We start from the raw sequence: 22,477 nt of genomic DNA on the forward strand, positions 1-22,477 counted from the left end.
GTGGCCTCACCAATGCAGAGTACAGGGGAAGGATGCAGGTATACAGCACATACCAATGAAAGCTGTGGGGAAGAAGATTTCTGTGTATGCAAGGATAGGTAAAAATTGTATGTACAAGTTGTTAAGCAAACATTAAGCTGCTGTAACATCTCTGTTCTTTATTTTTATCAAGAACGTGACACAGTCAACCATTGCTAATTTTAATTGCATTTTTCCTGATGTATTTCACTGGGCATTGAACACATAATTTTATTCTTTATGGCTGTATGTCATTATGCCTATTTACTCAAATAGTCTGCAGGAAATCAGAAATATTAATGATTTTTTATATTTTCAGGTAAATAATTGCTCTTGAGGGAGAGGCATGTTGGTATTTCATGAATGAAAAGGAAATATTGATTTCTCTCTCCCCATGAAATAACTTCTCAGAGTTACGGCTGTTATCAAATTAAGTCAAAACTGTAGCTAAACACTCAAACCAATTAGTAAAAGGCATATTCAGCCTCAAGAACACTTCCTCTTTTCTATAGTCTCACAATGGCATAGATGAGTCTTGCTCCTTAATTTAGGTACAAACTTCTCCTTAGGGCTCTGTGTTAATTTGCATATGGCAGATAATAAACTTGGGAGGTTTCACTTATGTGGAAAATATGGAGTAAGCAAGAGCTGCCAAAGGTTAGGGCAGAGAAAGACAAAGTGGCAATACCTGAGGTCTGCCCTCGTTCATCATTCTCTGAGGTTGGTAAGTAATTGCCTTCATTCCTGGTGCTGAGCCTAAGGACAGATGAACAAGTGCTGCTTAGACATCGAAGCTGAAGCTTTCAAAGAGGTTTCTTGTTGGCCTAACTCAGTCTCTGGTGAAACCCAGGGTGGTTTTCCCATCAGTTTTAATGTCACCTATTATGCAATGCTGAAGGTTTTTGAAAATCCCACCCATGTGCTATGAACAGATTTGTTGACTAAAAACCTAAATCTACTGCCTTTGAGGGGAAAAAGCTTCCCTTGTGGGAAAGAAAACATGTGGGGTGCTGCTTCATTGCTCTGTATTCTTAGCAGTACTTGGGTGTAAACACAGCCGTGGCTCCAAAGTACCAGCAAACAGGTCTGCAGTGATTTGGAGAGGATTTCTCTCTGTATGAGTTGTTCCAGTTGCTCGTTGCCTTCTGAGATCAAAAGAGGTATCTTGCATAGAGGCCTTGCTTAAATTCCTTTGCAACCCACTGCATGTTGCATTAAATTAAATTTCACATGCTAAGTGAGCAGTCAACCTTTATGAGCCTAGAGGAAAGAGTATACTGTTTCTATGCACTTTAACGTGATGGTCAAGTTGGGGCTAACACTCCCAGGCACCTCCTTCAGTGTTCACCTTCCAGCCTTTCCAGCCTAAGCCCTGTATTTTGAAGCAAGATGCCTGCGTTTTATCACCTTTGTAAGTGGAAAACAACAGCATATGTTCTCTGCTCACTAGAAAATGCCTGATTTGTCTTGGTTCGAACTTTAAAATAAAGGTCAGACTTGAAGCAGGCATGAATTCTTGCATATGTCAGCCCAAAAGGTGAAAGCTTTAGGAAGTTGGGAGCAACCTCAAATGAGGCAGTTTCAAATTGCACTTGAAACTGGAACAGCTGCTGTTCCTGTTGTTCAGAGGGCGACATTCTGAGTTATAATGCTAAAGATAATATCTATTTCATTCAAGGAGAACTCAAAAATACAGAGGAGTCATTGAGGCAGAGAGAAAATTGGTTTGGGTGGCACGTGGTAGAGAAGGAACAGCCTTTATGTAAATGGTACAGGGATAAGATTGTGGGAAAGCCCAAATATCGAGGTGCGTGTAAGAAAAGGGAACAGGGAGAAGACAAAAGAGACCGCAGGAGTCTAGGGGAATTTCTGAGAAAGGATTTTCCAGTGCCTCCTTGCAAATGAAAATTAATTGTTTTGGGACTGGATTTCACAGCTCTGTGTTGCAGGACTTTGTGAGGCTGGTGGATTACCTCGCTCTGTGGTCTCAAAATGCTCTGACAGGTTCATGTGTGTCAGGCAAACATTATGGTAATTTTAGCACTTTAGGGGCTCTACAGGAGTACATAAATACCACCTAAGCCATCCAGCTGAATTTAAAACTTAATTACCGCCCCACTTAATAATGTTCTCGCTCCCCACTACTGCTTTAGAGGATCATAGGGTTAAAAGAAATCATTAATCTTCCTTAATGAAGCTATTTTCTAGCAGGAGACAAAATGTCTTGCCCCTGTGGATTCTGAGATGGAGTTTTTATGAGTGTTATGAATGGGAAAGTGGGGAGCGAGTGCTGGAGAAAAAGCATTGCAGAAAAGGGGATGGGACCCAAAATGCCATTGGTGGGAGAACCCTCTGACTTGCAGGCCCTTGCTGAGTTTAGCTAAAAGGAACATGATAGTCATGGGGGAAGAGAAGTGAGCCCTGCTAAAAACTAAGTTGGCTATATAGCAGTGTTCCCACCACAAGTACCAATTATTGGAGTACCAACAATTGCCAAAGCTTTTATATAACCGAGATGAGATCTCTCTTGAAAGCTGCAGTTGAAATTGTGCATCTCTAGAGAAATCTAAAGCAGAATGGTGGTGGCAGAGTTTGTGTTTCGGCTTTTAACTGTCAAGGCTGATCTGTGTCCTCAAAGCTGCTTTTCCCAGGACAGTACAGCCTTATACTACGATTAAATTGCATGCAAGTGTTTCAAAATCTCTGTGACCATCCCAGTGAAAATCCTGCCTTTTGCATGCTTGCAAGGGAAAGAAATCAAGCTCCTTAAAACAGTGCAAGGTCTAGTCCTCTCCTAGTCCATGGCTCCTGTGGTACCAACTGCATTGAGCACCATTGCCCACCTCATGCCAGGGCTGGCTAAGGAGGGAGGGATGGCCTTGCTGTTCTCCATTTGATGATCCCTTTTGGTGGAGATACTGAAGTGCTTTTGTTTCTCTGTTTCTTGTGTGCATCCCCGGCTGCAGAAGATGCTGGACGAGTGCCAGGACAGGCGGAGCTGCCAGTTTCTCGTCAATAGCCGGCTGTTCGGCACTGATCCATGCCCTGGAACCGGCAAATACCTCATCGTGTGGTACAAGTGCAGGCCAAGTAAGTGTCTCACTATTGAATCTGCTCTGGCGAGACCAAAGCGTTTTCATACTTAATACTCACCAGAGAGGTCTCCTAGGACTTTATGTTCCCTTCCGCCTTTATTTTCTGTGTAACACAACCCCCTGGGTGTGGAGCGTTTCCCCTCTCCCGCTCGCTTGCTGCCTTGCTGGGATGCTGCTGCTCCAGCTCCGTCCTCCTTGCTGGCAGCCCCACTCACAGATTGTTTTCGCAGGTGCCAGCGAAAGCCTTTGCCAACGCTGAGCTCACGCTATCGGCAGTGGGTGGGCTGCTCCTGTCTGCAGCCGCTCTCTTGTCCACTGGGCCAGCAGGACTTGTCCCCTCCCTGCCTGTCCCTCCGAGGGAGCAGGAGATCTTTGAATGGGCAAAGACTCCAGATCTGGTGCCCAAGGCAGGCACAGAAGACAGTGCCACAGGAAGCTAACCTACCCGTACCATGCACCAGCTTTTAATTGCCCCCAGATCAGGCTGGAAAATGTTAACTTCTGTTTTGCACAGTCTCATTAGCTGGGTTTAAATTAAATGGAACTGGTGCCTGGATACTGAGAGTGAAATCATGTGTGCTGCAGAAGAGTGAGACTGGTGTGGCTTTGCCCCAGGACAACCAGCACCCTCTTGGCCAATTCCTGGTCCCACAGAGGTATTTAGCACAGCCTGGGCACTGTTCTCCATCAGCGCTTTGGCAGCAGACATATTGGTTTGGAGACGGACAGGATTTGATGGTGGCCAAACTGTGCCAACAGGTTTTAGTTGTAGAACAGGACCTGGAGAAAAGGAGGCTGAGGAGACACCTTCTCATTCTCTACAACTACCTGAAAGGAAGTTGTAGCATGGAGGGGGTTGGTCTCTTCTCCCAAGTAACAAGTGACAGGATGAGAGGAAATGGCCTCAAGTTGCACCAGGGGAGGTTTAGATTGGATATTAGGAAAAACTTCTTCACAGAAAGGGTTGTCAGGCATTGGAACAGGCTGCCCAGGGAAGTGGTGGAGTCACCATCCCCGGAGGTGTTTAAAAGGAATTTAGATGAGGTTCTTAGGGACATGGTTTAGTGCTAGAGTTAGGTTATGGTTGGACTTGATGATCTTAAGGGTTTCTTCCAACCAAAATGATGCAATGCTTTTATGATTCTATTTGAATTAATAGTCTGGACATGGCATTTCAGACCAGCCTAATCCCAAGTTTTTTAGATGACATAACTAACATGGTTCCAGCATCACCTCAGTAAAATTTTTGGGGAAGAAATTTTTAAAAAGTTTGCACAGGGAAGAAAAACATACCTGGTTTCCAAAAAGGTTTGAAACAGAAGCAGAAACATTCTGTCAGCAGCATAGAGGACTTTTTGCACGCAGAGACCTGTGCTAATCAACTGAAGGGATCTGGCAAGATCTGTGAGGAATTCAAATGAAAAGTAGGTAATGAAGCACCTGCATTTTTTTGCGTGGTTTTCACAAATGATTATAACATCCCTTGTTGGGTGAGAAATGCATCCCGGAGAGAGGGGTGATTAGCAGGGTGTTCTGACAAGTCCTCCTAAACCTGTGGGGCCTGTATCAAAGCTCGCTTGAGAAATCTGACTATTGAGGCCTGTCCTGAACTTCTGAGGTACTTCAGGATCCCATCTGTGCATAAATATTTATGGCTCGTCATTCTTTGCTAATTATGCTAAGATATGCTAGAAAAAGAGCTTGCATGTGTGCTGGGTGATTTTCCTGAAAGAGAGCTGGGGAAGCTGCTTGAAAATATTTCCCCAAGACATTTTTCAGGCAGTTCCAATTTTTCAGGGTGAAACAGGGTAACCTGACAGAAATTATTGTTTCTTAGTCACTGGGCACACTTTTAATCAGAACCTGCTGGATTAAGAGCAAGGTTTGAAGTATGTGAGGATTAGACTGGCACAGACATATCAGGACATAGTCAGCATTTCCTTGATGATTCAAGGCGTTAATTCTGAGTCTCCAAAACAGAATCTAGTGCTTGTGTGAGTTTGGTAACTGTTCGGTAAGCCTTTTTTTCATCCTGATGTTGGAAAAGGTTAATGACAGGATTGAAGAAGGATCCACAGAATGTAAAATACAGGACCATGAGAAATTTTGGTGGGCTTTTTTGAGTATTGAGTATCTGAGTATGGTTTATGAGCTGTAAGTAAATCCAGTGCAAGGCCTTCACGTTTAAGAGTTGACCCCAAAAGCTCTGGTCCTATGAGTATTGATCTGCTCCAGAAAGTGAGCACACATAATTGTAACTGAAGAGCACCAGAGAGCCCCTGTTGAGAGCTCACTGCCTGGCACATGGTTTGATCCATCGCTTTATCAAAAGACAAATGCAATTTTTTGGGTTATGTTTCTGTTCCTGAATTCATCCTTCTTAATGGCAGACATGACAAAAGTACTTATTAAGAAGCCATCTAAGGTCTGAATTTTCTTCTAGAGGCTTCTATTTACTTCCTTTGCCTATCGAGGGAGCTGGATGTGATCATGCTGCTAAAGTGAGTGCCTACTGAGGCAGAATGAATGTGAATTTTCCTGTATACAGGTACGAGAGGTGCTTTGGAAAGTGGCCTGCAGAGTTTGGACAGGATATCTTTAACATAAAATAAGTATGCTCTGTCCCTCCCACTCTCAGAGCCATGGTGGAGCCTCAAAAGGCCCCTGAATAGAGGTAGTTCTCTACAAAGAAAGACTTCCTTGAAAGAAAGCAAAACTGAAGTTAGTGGCATTTACTTGTACCTTTGCTGAAGAATAACTAGATGGTGCAGTCATTCCCTCCAGCCACTGTCACTGCAGTTATGTCTCTCTGACATTACATTGTGTTTGAAATCTAGTGGTTTCGATGCTCACTGGCTGCATGGAGTTCACTTGCAAGGCAAGATGCTATTTCGGTTTCTCATGAACAGAATTTCAAGGAGATGGAGGACAGCGAATCACGCTGAAACAGCCCCAGATTTTCCAAATGGTGGGGCTCCAGGGAGCAGGGCAATTGGAGTGATCTCTGCTGTACTAATTGCTCTGAGACTGATTTCGCTGGAAGCTGGGAAGACTCCTGCAGAGGTTTGGTGCTGAAGTGTTGCGGTTCACCTCCTCTAGAAATTCAAATAAATATATGAGAGAAATGCTTGCTTAACTAGAAGCAGAGAGAAATTGAATGGCTTGTGTGCTTTAGGGAAGTCTTGTGCTAACTGTGTTCCTTTCTGATCCAATGGGAGGATCTGGGGTCCAGTGGATACTCATCTTGCATGTACATGACTCAGCATGGGACTGCTTTTAAACGTCAGGTGTTTGGCAGTCCTGGGGATTCTCCGTGCCTGTAAATAAATAAATACACTATGTGTGTGGATACTTTTAAGATACAGAATGTTTAAGAAGGTCAGAAATAATCAATAGAAGGCTCTCTTCTGTTTCATTTTGGGGCAAGTGAGACTTATTTATTGCCGCTATGTGATTTGAGGGCCAAGGTTCATCAAAGTGTACAGACTCTTCTCTCTTCTCTTTTCTCGCTTCTCGCTTCTCTCCTCTCTCCTCTCGTCTCTCTCCTGTCTCCTCTCTCCTCTCTCCTCCTCTATCTATTCTCTTTCTTCTTCCACTCTCCCTCTTCCTCTCCCCTTTTTCTTTCTTTTCCCATAGAATGTGGGCCTTAGTTTCTAATACGGGGATGGTTTCCAGTGGAAAGTTTGAATGCAGACGCACTCTTTTAGAGGCCAAGAAAGTTGATGAGAATGCCTGTGGGCTGTCCCATGCCAGTTGGTCTCAGTGCCAGAGAACTGTCACATTTAATTTCTCAGGGCAAATGTAGCCGGAGATGTACTTCCAAAGCACACTGAAGCCTAGGATCAGCCCCTGAACACACAGATGACTTCAATCTCCAGGGTACCTTTCCGAATCATTAAAAAATTGCACACAAATGCAATTATTTCTCAGGTAACATGCTGATTTGTTTTAGACCCATTAAGTATAATTACCGGGTAGGCTGCAGGAATGTATAATTAGAGAGAATTGACATACCATTTAATTGGTCTAACATTAATTCACTCTAACTGAAATCTGGATTCACCAAGATTATTCAAACAATTTGATGTTTGTCCATCCCCCTCACTTCAGAGACAGAAAAACGTGTAAGACCGTGTGTTATTGTAAGCTAGGAAATATTTACCCTGCATGCCAGACTTTCAAGAGGGGCTGTGTGGCATAATCCTGACTGGGAACAGGATCTGTGGGGCTTCCCAAGTTATGCTGAAGAAATACCTTCACCTCTCTGCATCTCAGAAATCCTATTGCAGCTGATTTTACTGGGGTTGGTTGCCACTCTGGGTTATTGTACGAGCAGGGATTGCTCTGGCCTACACAGCATCTCTTTGGCCACAGTGGCTTTTTGGTTGTTTGGTTATTTTTTTTGGTTTTGTTGTTTGTAAAGTGTCAAAGCTCCTGAACAGAATGGGGACATAAACGTTTGCCTTTCTCTGTGAAGGGATTACTGAGGATGAGATGGGCTGAGTGGCCATTCGCTGACAGTTCTGTCAAGAAAGGAGAGGGATCCTGCCCTGCTTATGAGGCTTTCCCATGTTGTGCCTTTCTTTTGTCTCTTCCTCTGCCATTGCCACACTGTCCTGGATCCACTATCCCCTTCTCAGGTCTGAGGAGCCTAAGCTGCACCCTCCTGTAAGGCTATAACAATATTTTCCCTCTTTCCTATTGGGTAGTTGCTATTTAGTTTGTGACTTCAAAGACTCCAGGAGAGATAATCTCCATTCTTTTTTTTTTTTTTTTTTTTTTTTTTAATTATTATTATTTTTATTTCATTGAAAAATGTTGTGTGGAGCAGCTGGATGTGATAATTAGAGGCTGGTGAGTGTGAAGCCTCCTTGCATTAATCATCCCAGCAATGTAACAAAGTGTAAATGCAAACTTTGCTGCTCTCCCTTCTATTCAGAAACCGAAACATAAAACCTTTGAAGTTTCAGAAAGCCTGGATGGTGACCTGGGCTCCAATTGCAGCTCAAATCCCTCTGTAACAATACAAAAACATATTTGTGAAAGGCACATCAAGGTTCTGAGAAATGCGTCTGGGGAGGAAAATTGCATTTTTTGGCAAAGGGTGAAGTGCCAAAAGTTTGTGTGGGGGTAGGAGAAGGAAAGGGGGTGGGGGAGGTCACTTTGTTCTCGTTCAGAACCTGTAGCTTTGATTTATGGGAAAACTTTTGTGCTGAGAATCGACCTGGACATGTTCTGAAGAGAACAGGCAGTCATTCTTTCCACCGTAGATTTAACTCTAATCTAAGAGGCCCAGTTAATTCTTGTCAATGGCTTTTTTCAAACATGGGAAAGCCCATCCTGATGTCCTTGCCAAAATCTTACTCAGATATTTTTATTTTTTGTAACAGCAATTTTAATTAGAAAGCAACTGAATTTTAAAATCAATTAGAAATGAATTGCAGTTAGACCATCTTCTGATAATAATGTCATCTTCAGGTTTGCACCTTCTATTGTGTAGTGGCTGAGCTGCCCTGCTGTGTCCCAGCAGTGTTTACCTTTTGATGAGGATGTGTTATCTAATTTTTTCGTCAGTAGTACTTCAAAACCTGTAAAAAGAGCAGAATACCATTACTTGCAGAAGAGCTTTTCCAGCCATCAAAGAATTGTGAAGAATCATCCTCTCTTTTGGCAGTTTCCAGTTGCCAGTGAACATTAAGCTGCCTTATATCTCTTGGGCAACTGGTCAGGTCTGCTCATCAGATTTCAACCAGATTAGCTGAAATGTATGAAAAGGACATTTTGGAAGGACCGCCTAGGCTTGCGGTGAATGCCCCTTGTTTGCTGTTTAATTTCCCTACAATCCATTCCTTCAATATTGAACCTAGTGTGAACCAGCTTTGTTGTTGGCTTCTCTTCTCGTTGGCTTCTCTTCTCGTTGGCTGTGCTGGGCTGAGAGTTACACCTTTTCTGTTAAATTCAGTGAAAAGCCTGGTCTCATCACACATCCTCAAGGCTAGCTTTCTCTAGGCAGAGTTTGGGAAAAGCTGTAAGCAAGAGCGGAGGGCTATGGAAAGAACAGAGACTTTGTGGGAATTTCAGACAAGAGCATAGAGGGACCTGAATGTATTCCTGGTGCCTTTAATGCTGGTGATTGATTTTAGTGCTGGGATAGATTGGTAATTCAGTAGTTATCAACCCTTTCAGAAAAGCATTAATCTGCTTTGTAAGACAGGTTTATTGGTGGCAGGAGAAGTTCACTGTATTGTTCTCCGCATAGCTTTTTGGTGGGCCAGGCTTTCCACAGCAGCGCGGTGAAGCGAGGGCTGTTAAATGAACACATCCCCCTGGCCCAGCCACCGAGGCAGCAGAATAAGCCGTTTACCTCCTGCATTCATCAGCTTGCTCTTGCTTATCTGTATTATTTCAAAACTGTTAAGGTGGTGCAGGGAGTGGAAATTTATAAGGGCAATAAAACTTCAGGCAGCAAATGCTGGGGCGATGAAAAGATGTAAATAAAAGAATGCTATAAATAACAGACGACAGATCCGTCAGCTTGCAATTGGGGTCAGAGAATCTTTAATGCTAACAATTAATTTTGTTTTAAGCCGTTGATGCACAGAGATTTTCAAGCATTGTCAAATAGCCCTATCTCTGTAGCACACTAATCACTTGGCTGTCAGGAGCGGGATTAAGAGGAACGTGTGATTCCACTGTCATAGAATGTAGAGATTATTGTGAGCCCCTGCCCCAATGGAGAAGGAAACCACTGCTGACCTTGGAAAATTGAAAAAAAAACACCAACAACCAAACCAAACCAAACCAAAATCCCACTTTTCTTCTAGACCTCATCAGTCAGCCCTGACTGACACGATAAGGAGCCAGCAAAGACCAGGGTGCTTCTTCCTGCTGACGTAGGTGGAAGGATTCCCTTTGCTGGATCAGGTCTCCAGTATCCAGATGTGAACCACTAAAAAAGACAAATTCCAAAATGTGTCTAAATTGTATAAATCATACAAGCTGTAACTTTTATAGATACCCTTTGTCAGTTGGCATTTAAGTTTTCTGTGGGGTTCTAGGGAAAAGACAAGGACTGGAACAGGCTGCCTAGAGAGGCTGTGGAGTCTCCTTCTCTGGAGACATTCAAACCCTCCTGGACACATTCCTGTGTGATCTGCTCTGGTGAACTTGCTTTAGCAGGTGGGTTGGACTGGATGGTCTCCAGGAGTCCCTTCCAACCCCAACCAGTCTGTGATTCTATGATTAAAAAAAACCCCTTGTAAGCCCTGAATTTTCAGTGGAGGACAAGGAAGGGATACGCTGCAGTCTTTCTGTGCCGGTACAGGTGAATCAATAACATTCCCAGAAGAAAATGTCTTCATGTACTTCAGGAGATCCAGCCTGTCCTTAGGTGTTGTGGACACCTGTGATGCCTTTCTGTGCTGATGATGTGCATTGTGGATGATGCTTCAGGTTTGATGAAACCAATATATCTGAATCTCACAGAATCATGGAATCATAGAATGTCCTGAGTTGGAAGAACCCACAAGGATCATTGAGTCCAACTCCTGTCCCTGCACAAGACAACCCCACAGTTCACACCGTGTGTCTGAGGACGTTGTCCAGTCTCTTCTTGAACACTGTCAGGCTTGGGGCCGTGACACCTCCCTGGGGAGCCTGTTCCAGTGTCCAGCACCCTCTGGGGGAAGAACCTTTTCCTCATGTCCAACCTGAACCTCCCCTGGCACATGTTCCTGCCATTCCCTTGGGTTCTGTCACTGGTCACCAGAGAGAAGAGCTCAGCCCTGCCCCTCCTCCTCCCCTTGTGAGGAAGCTGTGGCCGCCATGAGCTCTCCCCTCAAGTCTCCTCTTCTCCAGGCCGAAGAAACCAGGTGACTTCAACCACTCTTCATATGACTTCCTCTCCAAACCCTTCACCAACATTGTACCCCGGCACAGTCCAGCTGTGGTAGAGGTTTGCAAGCTACAAATGAGAGATTTCAAGATTTTCTGGCATACTGATGAAGAACCGTAAGAAGAAAAGCGTGTCCCAGAAACAATATGCTTATAAACCAAATTGAGAGGCTGCAAAGTTTGGCTCTGTTATATTGAATGTACAGTTTAAACCATACGTGTAGGCCTCATAGAGCGGTAGGCAGAACAAGGAGGTAATTTGATATAGTACTTCTGCAGCGGGTCCTGTATATGGACTTATTCAAGACAAGAAATATAGATGAGTTACTCTCCTCAAATAAATGTCTCTTGGAAAAAAACAGAGAAAAGAGTAAGTAAGTCTTCTCTGGAGCAAAAGCATGGTAATTAACTCTTTCCAGTCATGACGGTTTCTTCAATATTTTTTCAATATCGGTCCTCCATTTGGTTTTCAAATTAGTTATACATTTTTAAAACAGGTATCTCCTGATATTTTTGACTTCTCATCATACTAATTCTGCATCAGGCTCTTTTCTGTTACACACTTATTTTTCTGACTACTTAAAAGGCACTGGAGGTTGTCACCTAATCATGTCTCTGGGAAATGGGGCTTCTAAAGCATCCATGATGAATTTGGGAGATTTGGTAACTGTATTTCTCCCAGCTACATTTCTTCTTCTCAGGCAAAGTCATTGGGGGAATACTGCGTGTTTAATTATTTAGGACAGTAGTGAACTAGCTTTTAATCTAGTAGGCCTCATTTTCCCATATTTTATGCTTTAGGCAACCCCATGGATTACATATAATAATATCAATCAGGTATTCTCTTAATATTCCCGTGACAGAATTATCATTGCCATTATTTTAATATTCAGAGAAGACTGTTTTAATGATACTAAATTCTCCCTTTCAGCTATTTTAATAATAACTTTAAGCAGCATTACTCCAGATTTACACCATCACTGGAAGAGAAGAGTGCGATGGGCAGTGGTACTAATTAAATCTTTTTCCTGGCATATTCAAGTAATTTTTTCCTTAGTGCACTCCTTCCATCTTTTAATTACAATAGCAAAGGTTTTCACCATGACTCTTATGCAACCTCCTGTGGTATAGCTAGTCCTGATTTATATCCATGCTTTTTGGCCAGATATTACATCCATGCTGGTTGGCTGGTGAGACAGAGCAACAATTTGCACTGATTTGCCTCCTTTCTATAACTGGCTACCAGTTCTTATAAAACGTGTAGGGACTTAACTGCATTTGTCGTGTCAACATTTCTGACAAATTTCACTGAAATTTAGCCAGCAGGTGCTCAGGTCCTTGGAAGGAGGACTAATAAAGGGGGAAGCAGAGGCTCAGGCAGCAGAATGCTGGTAAGTCACACTTGCTTCAGAAAATCAGCCCAAATTCCTTAGTGAAAGAAGTAGGATGAGAATTAAATTTGTCTGTGGCCCTCAAGTGTTTTGTTTAACTCTCCTTTAGTAGTCCAGCATATATATTTTGATACTGTTCCCTTTTTTCTTCCTTAGAGGTAACCATATATCTCTGTTTATCCATCAGAAAGAGTGCAACTAGGTACATCTGAACTCTGCGTTGGAAATGAAACGTAGCAGTTAATTTGCAACACTGCCAGCCTTTTCAGAGCAGGATATAAAAAGACAACGACTTCAGACTAATGAAAGTGACAGTGGGGAAAGGCACCTTTTAAACATTGCAAATTGGATGGGTGCATCAGGAGTGTAGTTTTAAAGGAATCTGACAAGGTCGTTTGCAAAGAACAATCTCCTCCTTGAAACACTTTCAGACCTCCAGAACTTGGCACTCTTGAGTTTTCAGGGTACTTCTGAAGTTGGCAAACTTTGATATAACTCTGGACTGTTATCCGAGCTGTATCGAGATTTTCAGATTAACTTACATGCTCCATGCTGCTGAGGGTAGCATATTTCAATTTCTAAAAGTTAAATGACAGCATCTTCACAAAAAGTTTCCCAAAGGAGAGGTTGAACTGAAATAATGTTAAAAGGTTTTTTTCTGTGCAAACGTATGAATTTGTCGAATTCTTGCTTATTTATGCTCCGAATGAAAGGGGATGACCCTTTTTAGATCTTGGCTGTTGAAGTGAGGGAATGACCAGGTAGCCCTCAGCCTGTTTGTGGGGGAGCTGTACTTGAGGATGCTGGGGATCTTTGCTGTCCTGGAAATGTTCCCTCCACCCAATCCTGCCTAAGGGAATGCTGACTTGATGTATTTATTAAAATCCTCAGATGAATGGAAAGTCCTTGTTACTAGCAGGGTCACATGGATGAGGAGGAAACCTTGGAACTCAGGATATGAGGTCCATGTTGTAAGTGAAAGCAAACTGGAAGAAAACAAAAAGCAAGAAGCCATAGCAATGTACACCACTCTAAAGAGTAGGCATTTGCCGCTGTGAGGAATTTCTGATCTGTGTCAACTTATTTGCATCCTGGGACTTGGAGGCTCAAATCTGCTTATATCTTCCAAAGTGTAAAAGAGGATGCAAAACTCAGCTAACAAATGCTCACTTTAAATGAAATGTAGGGAAATATAGGAACACAGGAATAGGTGTGTGAGGAAAAGGTTTGAAGTGGACCTCAAACTGGAAATGTACTGTAGTCCAATAGTTTTCTTCACAGAAGAATGTAAGAGTCAGTGGAAGCTGTCCAAGGCACTTTACTCTGTCTGCTTTGAGATCTGCTTATCTGTTTCAGTTTTAGGAAGATGGACTTAGATTTACATGCACTTAAAAAAAAATAATCTCTGTTTCTTACAAAAGGTGTACCACAGATCCTTTGAATTAGCTGATTATGGGGGACAATAAAAATACATGAAAACAAGGGTCACAGTTTACAAGGAAGGATACTGGATGGATATCTCCAAGTCCTGTTGTGGAAGCACCCTTGTCCAAGGATACTGCTTAGAGGTATCTGTCCTAGTGTTTAATAGGTTTCCTGTCTTGGACACTTGTCTTTCTAATTCCCCCAGAAGAGATATTAACAAGTAATCACCATACGTGATTACAGGATCAATAGAACATTTTGCTCAATCAGGTTGTGGAGTCTCAGTCCTTGGAGGTGTTAAAAACTTTAATGGACTCAGCCCTGAGCAATCTGCTGCTCTAGCTGATTCTGGTATGAGCATGGGGTCTGGCCTAGAGATTCTTCAGAGGTGACCTCTGTCCTATGTGACTCTGAATCCATAGTAAAGAGTTCATATTTCTGTGGTTAACCCTTGTTTTGGCTTTTCTCTTTAAACTGACACAAAAAATTGCTATGTGGTGACTTTTGCAACATAATGGTTCTTCTGCCAAGACAGGCTGAAAGCAGCAAAATCTCATCACATATGAGATCATAATATTTATTATTTGGTGATGAATTCCAGTCTCTGTAAAAGCTTGCCGAGTTTTAACTTCTGTGACTAAAAGGTTGCGCCATCTTGAGCCATCTGACCTGCTACTCATCTCAGTTGTTCAACATTGCATCAGTATCTGATCAGAGATGGAGGGAGGAAGAGTGACATGGAGCACTGGAAATGCATCTACTATTAACACAGTGTCAGGGTGAGAAAGTGAATTGTCCCTATGCCCTTTTTCACAGACCAAAACTAACCACCACCCAATAGTTAAACACATTCTTTTATCAGTTAAAGGCAGACAGGTGTTGGTGGAATGGCTGGATATAATGTAGAGTTATGAATTTCAAGGCAGGAGATATTTTTTGTTTTGTGTGATATGCAGTGGAACAGCTAACAAAGCTCAGGTGAAGGCGAGCAAGGCAAAAATTGGGCTGAAGATATTGGGTAGCACGAAAGGCAGTTTGGTTCTGAAGTGGCACCTTGAGTGCAGTCTCATTAATATAAAATTTGTAAATTAGATAAGAAAGTCTTACACATGAAACAATCCTGACCTGATAAGGAAGTGGGCAAGACTATTTCTGTTTCTTACAAAATATCTTTCTTTTCTCAAATTCTTGATTCTGAGGTTTAAATCCTTTAGGATTTTGTGAGGAAGACAGATTTCTCTTTCCATGTATTTTCAGCTCTTTGATCTGGGAAATAGGGTCAACTATGCATTGATTATATGATACATGTACATTTTAATTAGCAACATTAAATAATTTTTTCTTCACAAATGTTGAAAAATATAATTTAGGCAATTAATGCCTATGGCATTAACGTATTTTATCACTTCGTTAGATGCAAAATCCTTTTTGGAGCTTTTATTTCTAAGATCTTGTAGAGATTGAGCAAACTGACATTTAGTTTTGAGCTTCCCAATCATGATCATTCAGAAAATCGTCATAGAGCATAGTTGAAAATGTCCTAAGGAAACTGGATAAATGTATTTACTACAAGTCAATACTTTAATATTCTTGTACACATCCCGTAATTACAATGCATTTTGTTCACTTTGCTGTTTGAGAGAGACAATTTTTTCATTAGAAACAGTTATAATTGTTTTCCTTCAATTGTTCTAGCTGTGTTATAACCGTGTTGTATAATGACCTTTAAAAACGTGTCTAGAAAAGCCTGCAGCTGTTCCCTCCTTGGTTTCTCTCTATTGAGTTATATTTAAGCCAGTGTCTCTGAAAATAGGCAGTAATAAAAGGGATATTATCCTTAGCAAATATCTTAATCACGGTAAATCTCTGTTGCCCTACAAATGACTGCATGGGGGATTAGAGTTGAGCAAGCCATTTGCTGAATATCACTGCCACCTTTCCTAGGCCATTTAAGCATGTTTAATTTTTCAGGGTGAAACATGAAACCCACTAATACAAATGTTTGCATTTGGACTGAATTATATCCAGACTGTAACAGTTATAGCAGGCTTAGGACCAGATTGTGATTGATCTGTAGGAGGCCAGTTCTTCTTGGGAGAGAGAAAAATGCAGATTCATTCCCAGTCCCAGCTCTCTTATGTCACTTACGCTGCCTCGATTCTTTTCAATAGTTACATAAGGCTATTATGTGTTGAAGTACCAGTAAATATATGGTTGATGCTTAGATATGTATTTTCTTTATATCACAGTCCCCACCATCATTTAACGCCTGGGAGCCACCAGTGTCTGGATGAAAGACATCTGGCTTTGGGTCATCCTGGCTAAGATGGTGGTGGCAATGCTATGAAGCAGAAAATACTTTCAGGGACTTGTGCCCTCTGTAACATCACTTTCTATCTGTTTGTTTATCCAGATTTCTGTCAAATTGCCCAGAAACACTGAGGGTTCTCCAGTGATCTAGCTAAAAGGAACCTTTTGGGAATCTGAAATACAACAGAATACTTCATCCTCTTTTCTTTTTTCTTTTCTCTTTTCTCTTTTCTTTTCTTTTCTTTTCTTTTCTTTTCTTTTCTTTTCTTTTCTTTTCTTTTCTTTTCTTTTCTTTTCTTTTCTTTTCTTTTCTTTTCTTTTCTTTTCTTTTCTTTTCTTTTCTTTTCTTTTCTTTTCTTTTCTTTTCTCTTTTCTCTTCTCTTCTCTTCTCTTCTCTTCTCTTCTCTTCTCTTCTCTTCTCTTCTCTTCTCTTCTCTTCTCTTCTCTTCTCTTCTCTTCTCTTCTCTTCTCTTCTCTTCTCTTCTCTTCTCTTCTCTTCTCTTCTCTTCTCCTCTTCCTCTCCTCTTCCTCTCCTCTTCCTTTCCTTTCCTCTTCCTTTCCTCTTCCTTTCCTCTTCCTTTCCTCTTCCTTTCCTTTCCTCTTCCTTTTTCGTTTTTCGTTTTTCCTTTTCTTTTTCAGAAAGCAGTGTCTTCTATCTGTGGCAGCCCAGGAAACAGCAGCCCTAACCAGTCTGGACTCAGCCAGAGCTTTAGGAATTGGCAGCTCCAATAGGTTTTTCCTAGGGCAGAATTTAGTGACCATGAGGTGGCACAGCCCTCATAGTCCACACTGCACTCCATCAGCTGCGCTGGTTCTCAAGGAGTGTGTGCTCAGCATCCCTGGAGGTGTTTAAAAGACATGCAGATGTAGTTCTTAGGGTCTCTTCTCTTAGGTCTCTTCCAACCAAAATGATTCTATGATTCTGTGATTCTGCCTCCCTCATCTAATATCTCAAGCCATCCATCAGGCGTTTTCCTCCATAAGCCCTGAACACAAATTTCCAGAGCAGTTGCAGTCATAAGAACTGTGAATGTGAGAGGCAGAGTTTTGCTGTTGACTGTCTCATAACTGCTGGACTGACTTTCAGCAAGGACGTGAATGTCTGTGCATCCCAGTGTTTTCTGGACTAAATGCAATACTCCTTGTGTTGAAATCCCAGTCAGGTTTCCAAATAACAAGCCCTGACATTGAACAGCCAACAGAATTTAATATATATTCTAAGGACCACAGGACATGTGGTTAAGCAATCAGTTATACTTGTTAATTGGGAGATGTAGCTAATAATAACCAAATGAGTAGAGGAAATTGGGTTAGTGCCTTGTAAGAAATAAGAACCTCACAAAGGACCCTGGCACTCGCTCATTAGAGACTTCAAAATTGATCTTTTCCTAAAGTTAATCAACCATTTAATATTTCAACCACTTCAGCCAGTCACAAGTATTCTCCCTTTCCAGATATTGTTTTATTAACTATGTATAGCTTATCCTATCAGCGAGTTTTATGGCTTTGCGCTTTTAGTTTGAATATTTTTTTTTCCTAAGCGAAAGAAGAAATCTACTGAGTCTGTAAGGTTCTAGTATACTCTATTAGGTTTTACACTATGTACCCATGCTGAAGCTTTGCTCCCAATTCCCTCTCAGAAGAAACAAAAATCCTATGGGAGACAATTATAGGTGAAGACAACAACTCTTGGTATGTTCAGTGTATTATTCAGATGTCTTCATGATGATTGTGGATGAAATACCTACATAGGTATAATTATGATTGGTTCTTCAGAGCTGTATGGGGTTCCTCTCTCCCTACATACTCTGATGTTGAAAAGAGTTTCCGTTCCTGATTCCTGCCACTGTTTTCCACACTCAGCTGGTTGTGGGTTTATCCCTGTAGGTATTGCTGGAGGATGTGTGTTCTTTCAACAGATTCCCCCATGCATGAGCTAGGTCTTACTTCTGTCTTCATCTACAAGGATGGATGAGAAAGTGTTTTCCCATTCAATAAATATTTTAGAGGTTTGAAAGTTTCCCTGCAGTGGGATAAAAACTAAGATCTTTCAGAGATTTTTGTAAAAGGCTGCAGAGGGGGAAGGAAGATTACGTACTGGAATAATGTCTAGGGTTAAGATTCTCACCCAGACTGTGAGGGTTTGGACCTGGGTTTTCACACTCCAGGTAGATGCTCTTATCACCAGGTAATGGACTATTTTGAGGGGGGTATTTTTTGACTTGCAGTAGGAATTTTCAGGTTGAGTATGAGGAATTGTTTGTTTTCAAACATTTCTCTCAAATCAGCAGGTGTCTGTTTCGGTACACATTTTCTCCACGCTATTTCTTCTGAAAAAAAGCCTAATCTAATGTAGTCATTAGCCCTGATTTGAGCAGGGATTAAACCAGTTGACCTCCTGAAGACTCTTCCAAACTAAATTATTTTATGATTTAATTTTGGTGGAAAATTCCTCTCCAGCTCCAATCAGGAAAAATCATTCTCAAACCTATACTTACAAGACAGTAAAAAGTATTGTGACTAGTGCTAGCTGCCATGGTGTAAAGATAAAGTATTAAACAATAAAGTAATTATTAGCTAGTGTTCTCAGTTACTGAGTAGTTTGATGCATATGGACTTTGCATAGTTTCTCAGAGAGAGAGAGAGAGAGAGAGAGATAGAGAGAGATATATATATGGTATTGTATACAGAGAACCAGTATATATATATGTGTGTGCATATATATATGTGGTATCGTATACAGAGAACCAGTATATATGTATGTGTGTGTATATATATATATATATATATATATGTGGTATTGTATACAGAGAACCAGTATATATATATGTGTGTGCATATATATATGTGGTATCGTATACAGAGAACCAGTATATATGTATGTGTGTGTATATATATATGTGGTATCGTATACAGAGAACCAGTGTGTATATATATATATGTGTGGTATCATATACAGAGAACCAGTATATATATATATGTGTGTGTGTGTATATATATGTGGTATCGTATACAGAGAACCAGTATATATATATATGTATGTGTATATATATGTATATATATGTGTGTATATATATATATATGTGGTACCGTATACAGAGAACCAGTATATATATATCTATGGTATCGTATACAGAGAACCAGTGACAGGGAGAGACAAAAAAGTCATATCTATGCTAGTAAATGATACAGGGCCGGGGGACCCCCAGGCTGATGATTATCTACACGGTTTTGTTTTTAGTGTGCTTAGTGGCACAATTTTGACTTGGTACAATTAGGAGCATTTCAGATAAAGTGACTGATCATGCTTGGGAGGTTACCATGGGTCAGGGACCCTTCCCATTAAGCTATTTGGATGCTGTTATAGCTACATTTCTAAAAGTAAATAATGTGATCAAGTGGAAGGTCACTCTACAGAGACTGGGGAGCTTGAGGTTATATTCCTGGCTGTGCCCTGCGTTGGCTGGGTGACCATAGCCATGCCACTTCGGTTTTCTTAGTCTCTATCCTTCACACTTGTAGATGTCTAGGTATAAAGACTCAGCTCTTCAAAATAGGGTTTGTCTTCTGTGGTGTGTTGGCAGACATGGATGGGGAGGGCCTGTTCAACGTTGGGACCTCTAGGGGTTCCCATAATACAAATAATAAGGACAATAATAAAGAGAAGGGAATGACGTGACTTCCTGTGAAATGATAGATGTAAGCTAAGCAAATGTTCTGTTTACACAGGCCTTACAAAGGCAAAAGTGTGTTTCATATTCTTGGACTTATAATTTCAAGAAGGACTTGGGGAGCAGATTTGCACATCTGTATTTGCAATGGGCAAGAGCAGCCCCCATCATTAACAAATGTAGTATAGCTCCTATTGAACCTGCTGTGAAAAAACGCTATTGAGCATAATTGTGTTTGCATTTGAGCTGCTGTGGTGTAGAATAAATGCTTGGCACTTAAAGGGCTGATCTATGGATGAAAAAGGTGCCTAAATATGGGCTTCTAATATCACCGTATAGAAATCACTCAATTCCCATGCCTTACTTATTTGTCTGCAAAATGAAATTATTTGCTCTTTACCTGAACTGACATGCAGTAGGTGAAAATATGTTCATTAAATACGCTCATAATGCCAGAGAGGGAATGCATAATGCAAATGATCACTGCTACTCCAGCAAAAGCAGTTGTAAGCCTGGGATTTGCTGGCAGCTGATGTGCACCTCTGGGCGAATGCCCAGAACTGCTGCTGCCTCTGACAAGCTCACACCATGGGGAGGTGAGAGCGCTCCCTTCGTGCTGAGCGCCCGCGTCTGGATCAGCTGAGTAATTAAGTGTTTGTTTCCTTCCAGATGAGTACAAAAGTAAAGTAGCCTGTGAAGATGACAAGCTGAGGCTGAGCTGTAAGAAGAACATGGTGATAGCCATTTACTCTGCCATCTTTGGAAGGACACAAGGAGGCAGCCTGGAGTGCCCATACCAAACACTAGGGATGCCCATGATTGGTAAGAAGGGGAATGGCTTGACAAACGCTGATCTGGGCAGGGTGGTTTAATTTACTGTCACTATGATAGTGCTGGAACAGATCCTGATTAGGAAAAGCAGGACTGGCACATACAGCCTGCCATGGTGGTGCTCCTGATATGCGGTACCTAGTTAACCAGCTTCATCATGAGCACCAGGCTGAGGTTCAGGTAGGTGGCCTAGCCAAGTTACCTAGCTTCAGACTTGTATCAGATGCATCAGATTATGTACTTGATGGTATTCCTTGAGTTGCTTGTTCAATTTTCTGCCCTCCTGGTAGTTCATACACTGAGCCTCTATCTACACTATGGAGGAGTTCAACAGCTGAACCACCATAGCACCAATGTGACCATCCCAAACACCACATGAAAGAGATTTATGTTAACCTGTTACACATATCTGGTTTTGCTTCTGTATTATTGACGGACGTCATGGACCATCTGTGGCCAAGTTGAGCCTTGGCCTTGCATTTAAAATTTTACCAAATTTGAAACAAGGGGTGAGAATTCAAAGAGTAAGTTATTAAGTTGCATCATGTTTCAGTTTACTTGTGGTACCTTCAAGCAGCTTCTTTATTCTTGGGTTATCATAGTCTCCTATATTCATGTGTTAAAGATCTAGAAATTTAAAAGCACTGGCTATAACTGTCTGTTCTTGAGCCATTGTGCAATGAGTTTTAGTATTTTAGACTGTGGCAGAGGGAGCAACTGTCCACAGTGCGAAATCCTGTAGTCAGCATTCCTCATCATCCTTCTCTGCAGAGGTGGGAGGGGATTAACTGGTTTCCCAAAGGGGAAAAAGCTTCAGAGGAGGTTGTAAAGGGGAGCTTGAGCTGCTGCTATGCTATTGCCTGTGCTCATATCTGTTCAGCTGTATCTGGAGATCTTCGGCTTCACAGCTGCTGATTAGTGCCCTTAAGGAGTTAAATGCTATTTAGATGGAAGCATGTGAAGTGACTGCTTGGAAATATGATACGCAGATGATGGGTATCAGTAGGAAACCACAGGTGGAATCAGGCCCATCAGGTTCTTTGTGCGGTGTGGTGAATGCCTTAGTTGTGTAGCTGTGAAAATCTGAGCACTTGAAGCACAGCTGAGTAGTTCAGGTTCTCCTACCATGGCATGGCAAGAGCATCACATTCCTTTAACAGGTTATTTCCCATCTCCTGAGGTGACATATGTCTTTGGATGTACTTGTGTTATCCCTCAGTTGCCAGGGAGCAGAAGCAAAACCAGATATATGTAACAGGTTAACATAAGCCTCTTTCATGTGGTGTTTGGGATAGTCTGAGAGTGTGCACATTGGTGCTGTGGTGGTTCAGCTGTTGAGTAATAACTTGCTGAATCAGCAAAACCTGATTGGTTTCTAGCACATACCTGAGCAACCTCTCCTTTGTCCTTGCTGAGAAAACAAGCAGAAACAGGCACATACCAGTGACAAGGTACTAGCACATGGACCTGCTCCTGAATGTCAGTGTGAAGCAAAACTATATGAAGCCACAAAGGCTGCATATGAAGAAGAAATTTTTTACAGTGAAGGTGATAGAATACTGGCCCAGATGGCCCGGAGAGGCGGTGGATGCCCCATCCCTGGAGACATCCCAGGCTGGGCTGGACGGGGCTCTGAGCAACCTGATCTGGGTGAAGATGTCCCTGCTCATGGCAGGGGTTGGACTGGATGAGCTTTGAAGGTCCCTTCAACCCAAACTATTCTATGATCCTATGAAAGTTTTACTCTTCTTTGCCGAGATACAAAGTCCTGAGACTTGTACTGTCTGAGAGCAGAGTATGTGGCACTAGAAAATCAGGTGTGAGACAGTGGAGCTGGGAGAGC

At 41.8% G+C, this 22,477-nt stretch overlaps 1 protein-coding gene across 1 annotated transcript in view; it reads left to right on the plus strand.

Annotated features, from left to right (window-relative positions):
• The window catches only part of LOC309438071 (protein eva-1 homolog C-like), a gene marked incomplete at its 3' end in the record, with an annotated part of 89,730 nt that extends 68,717 nt beyond the window's left edge, over nucleotides 1-21,013 (plus strand). Inside the window, exons 3-5 of the mRNA XM_082048978.1 lie at nucleotides 2,985-3,108; nucleotides 20,473-20,625; nucleotides 20,925-21,013. Of these exons, the coding sequence (XP_081905104.1) occupies nucleotides 2,985-3,108; nucleotides 20,473-20,625; nucleotides 20,925-21,013 (366 nt within the window). The remainder of the gene's footprint in view (nucleotides 1-2,984; nucleotides 3,109-20,472; nucleotides 20,626-20,924) is intronic.
• Between the last annotated feature and the right edge of the window lie 1,464 nt (nucleotides 21,014-22,477).

The sequence above is a fragment of the Streptopelia decaocto genome (genome assembly GCF_964273445.1).
Source record: "Streptopelia decaocto genome assembly, chromosome: 3".
Classification (NCBI taxonomy): Eukaryota; Metazoa; Chordata; class Aves; order Columbiformes; family Columbidae; genus Streptopelia; species Streptopelia decaocto.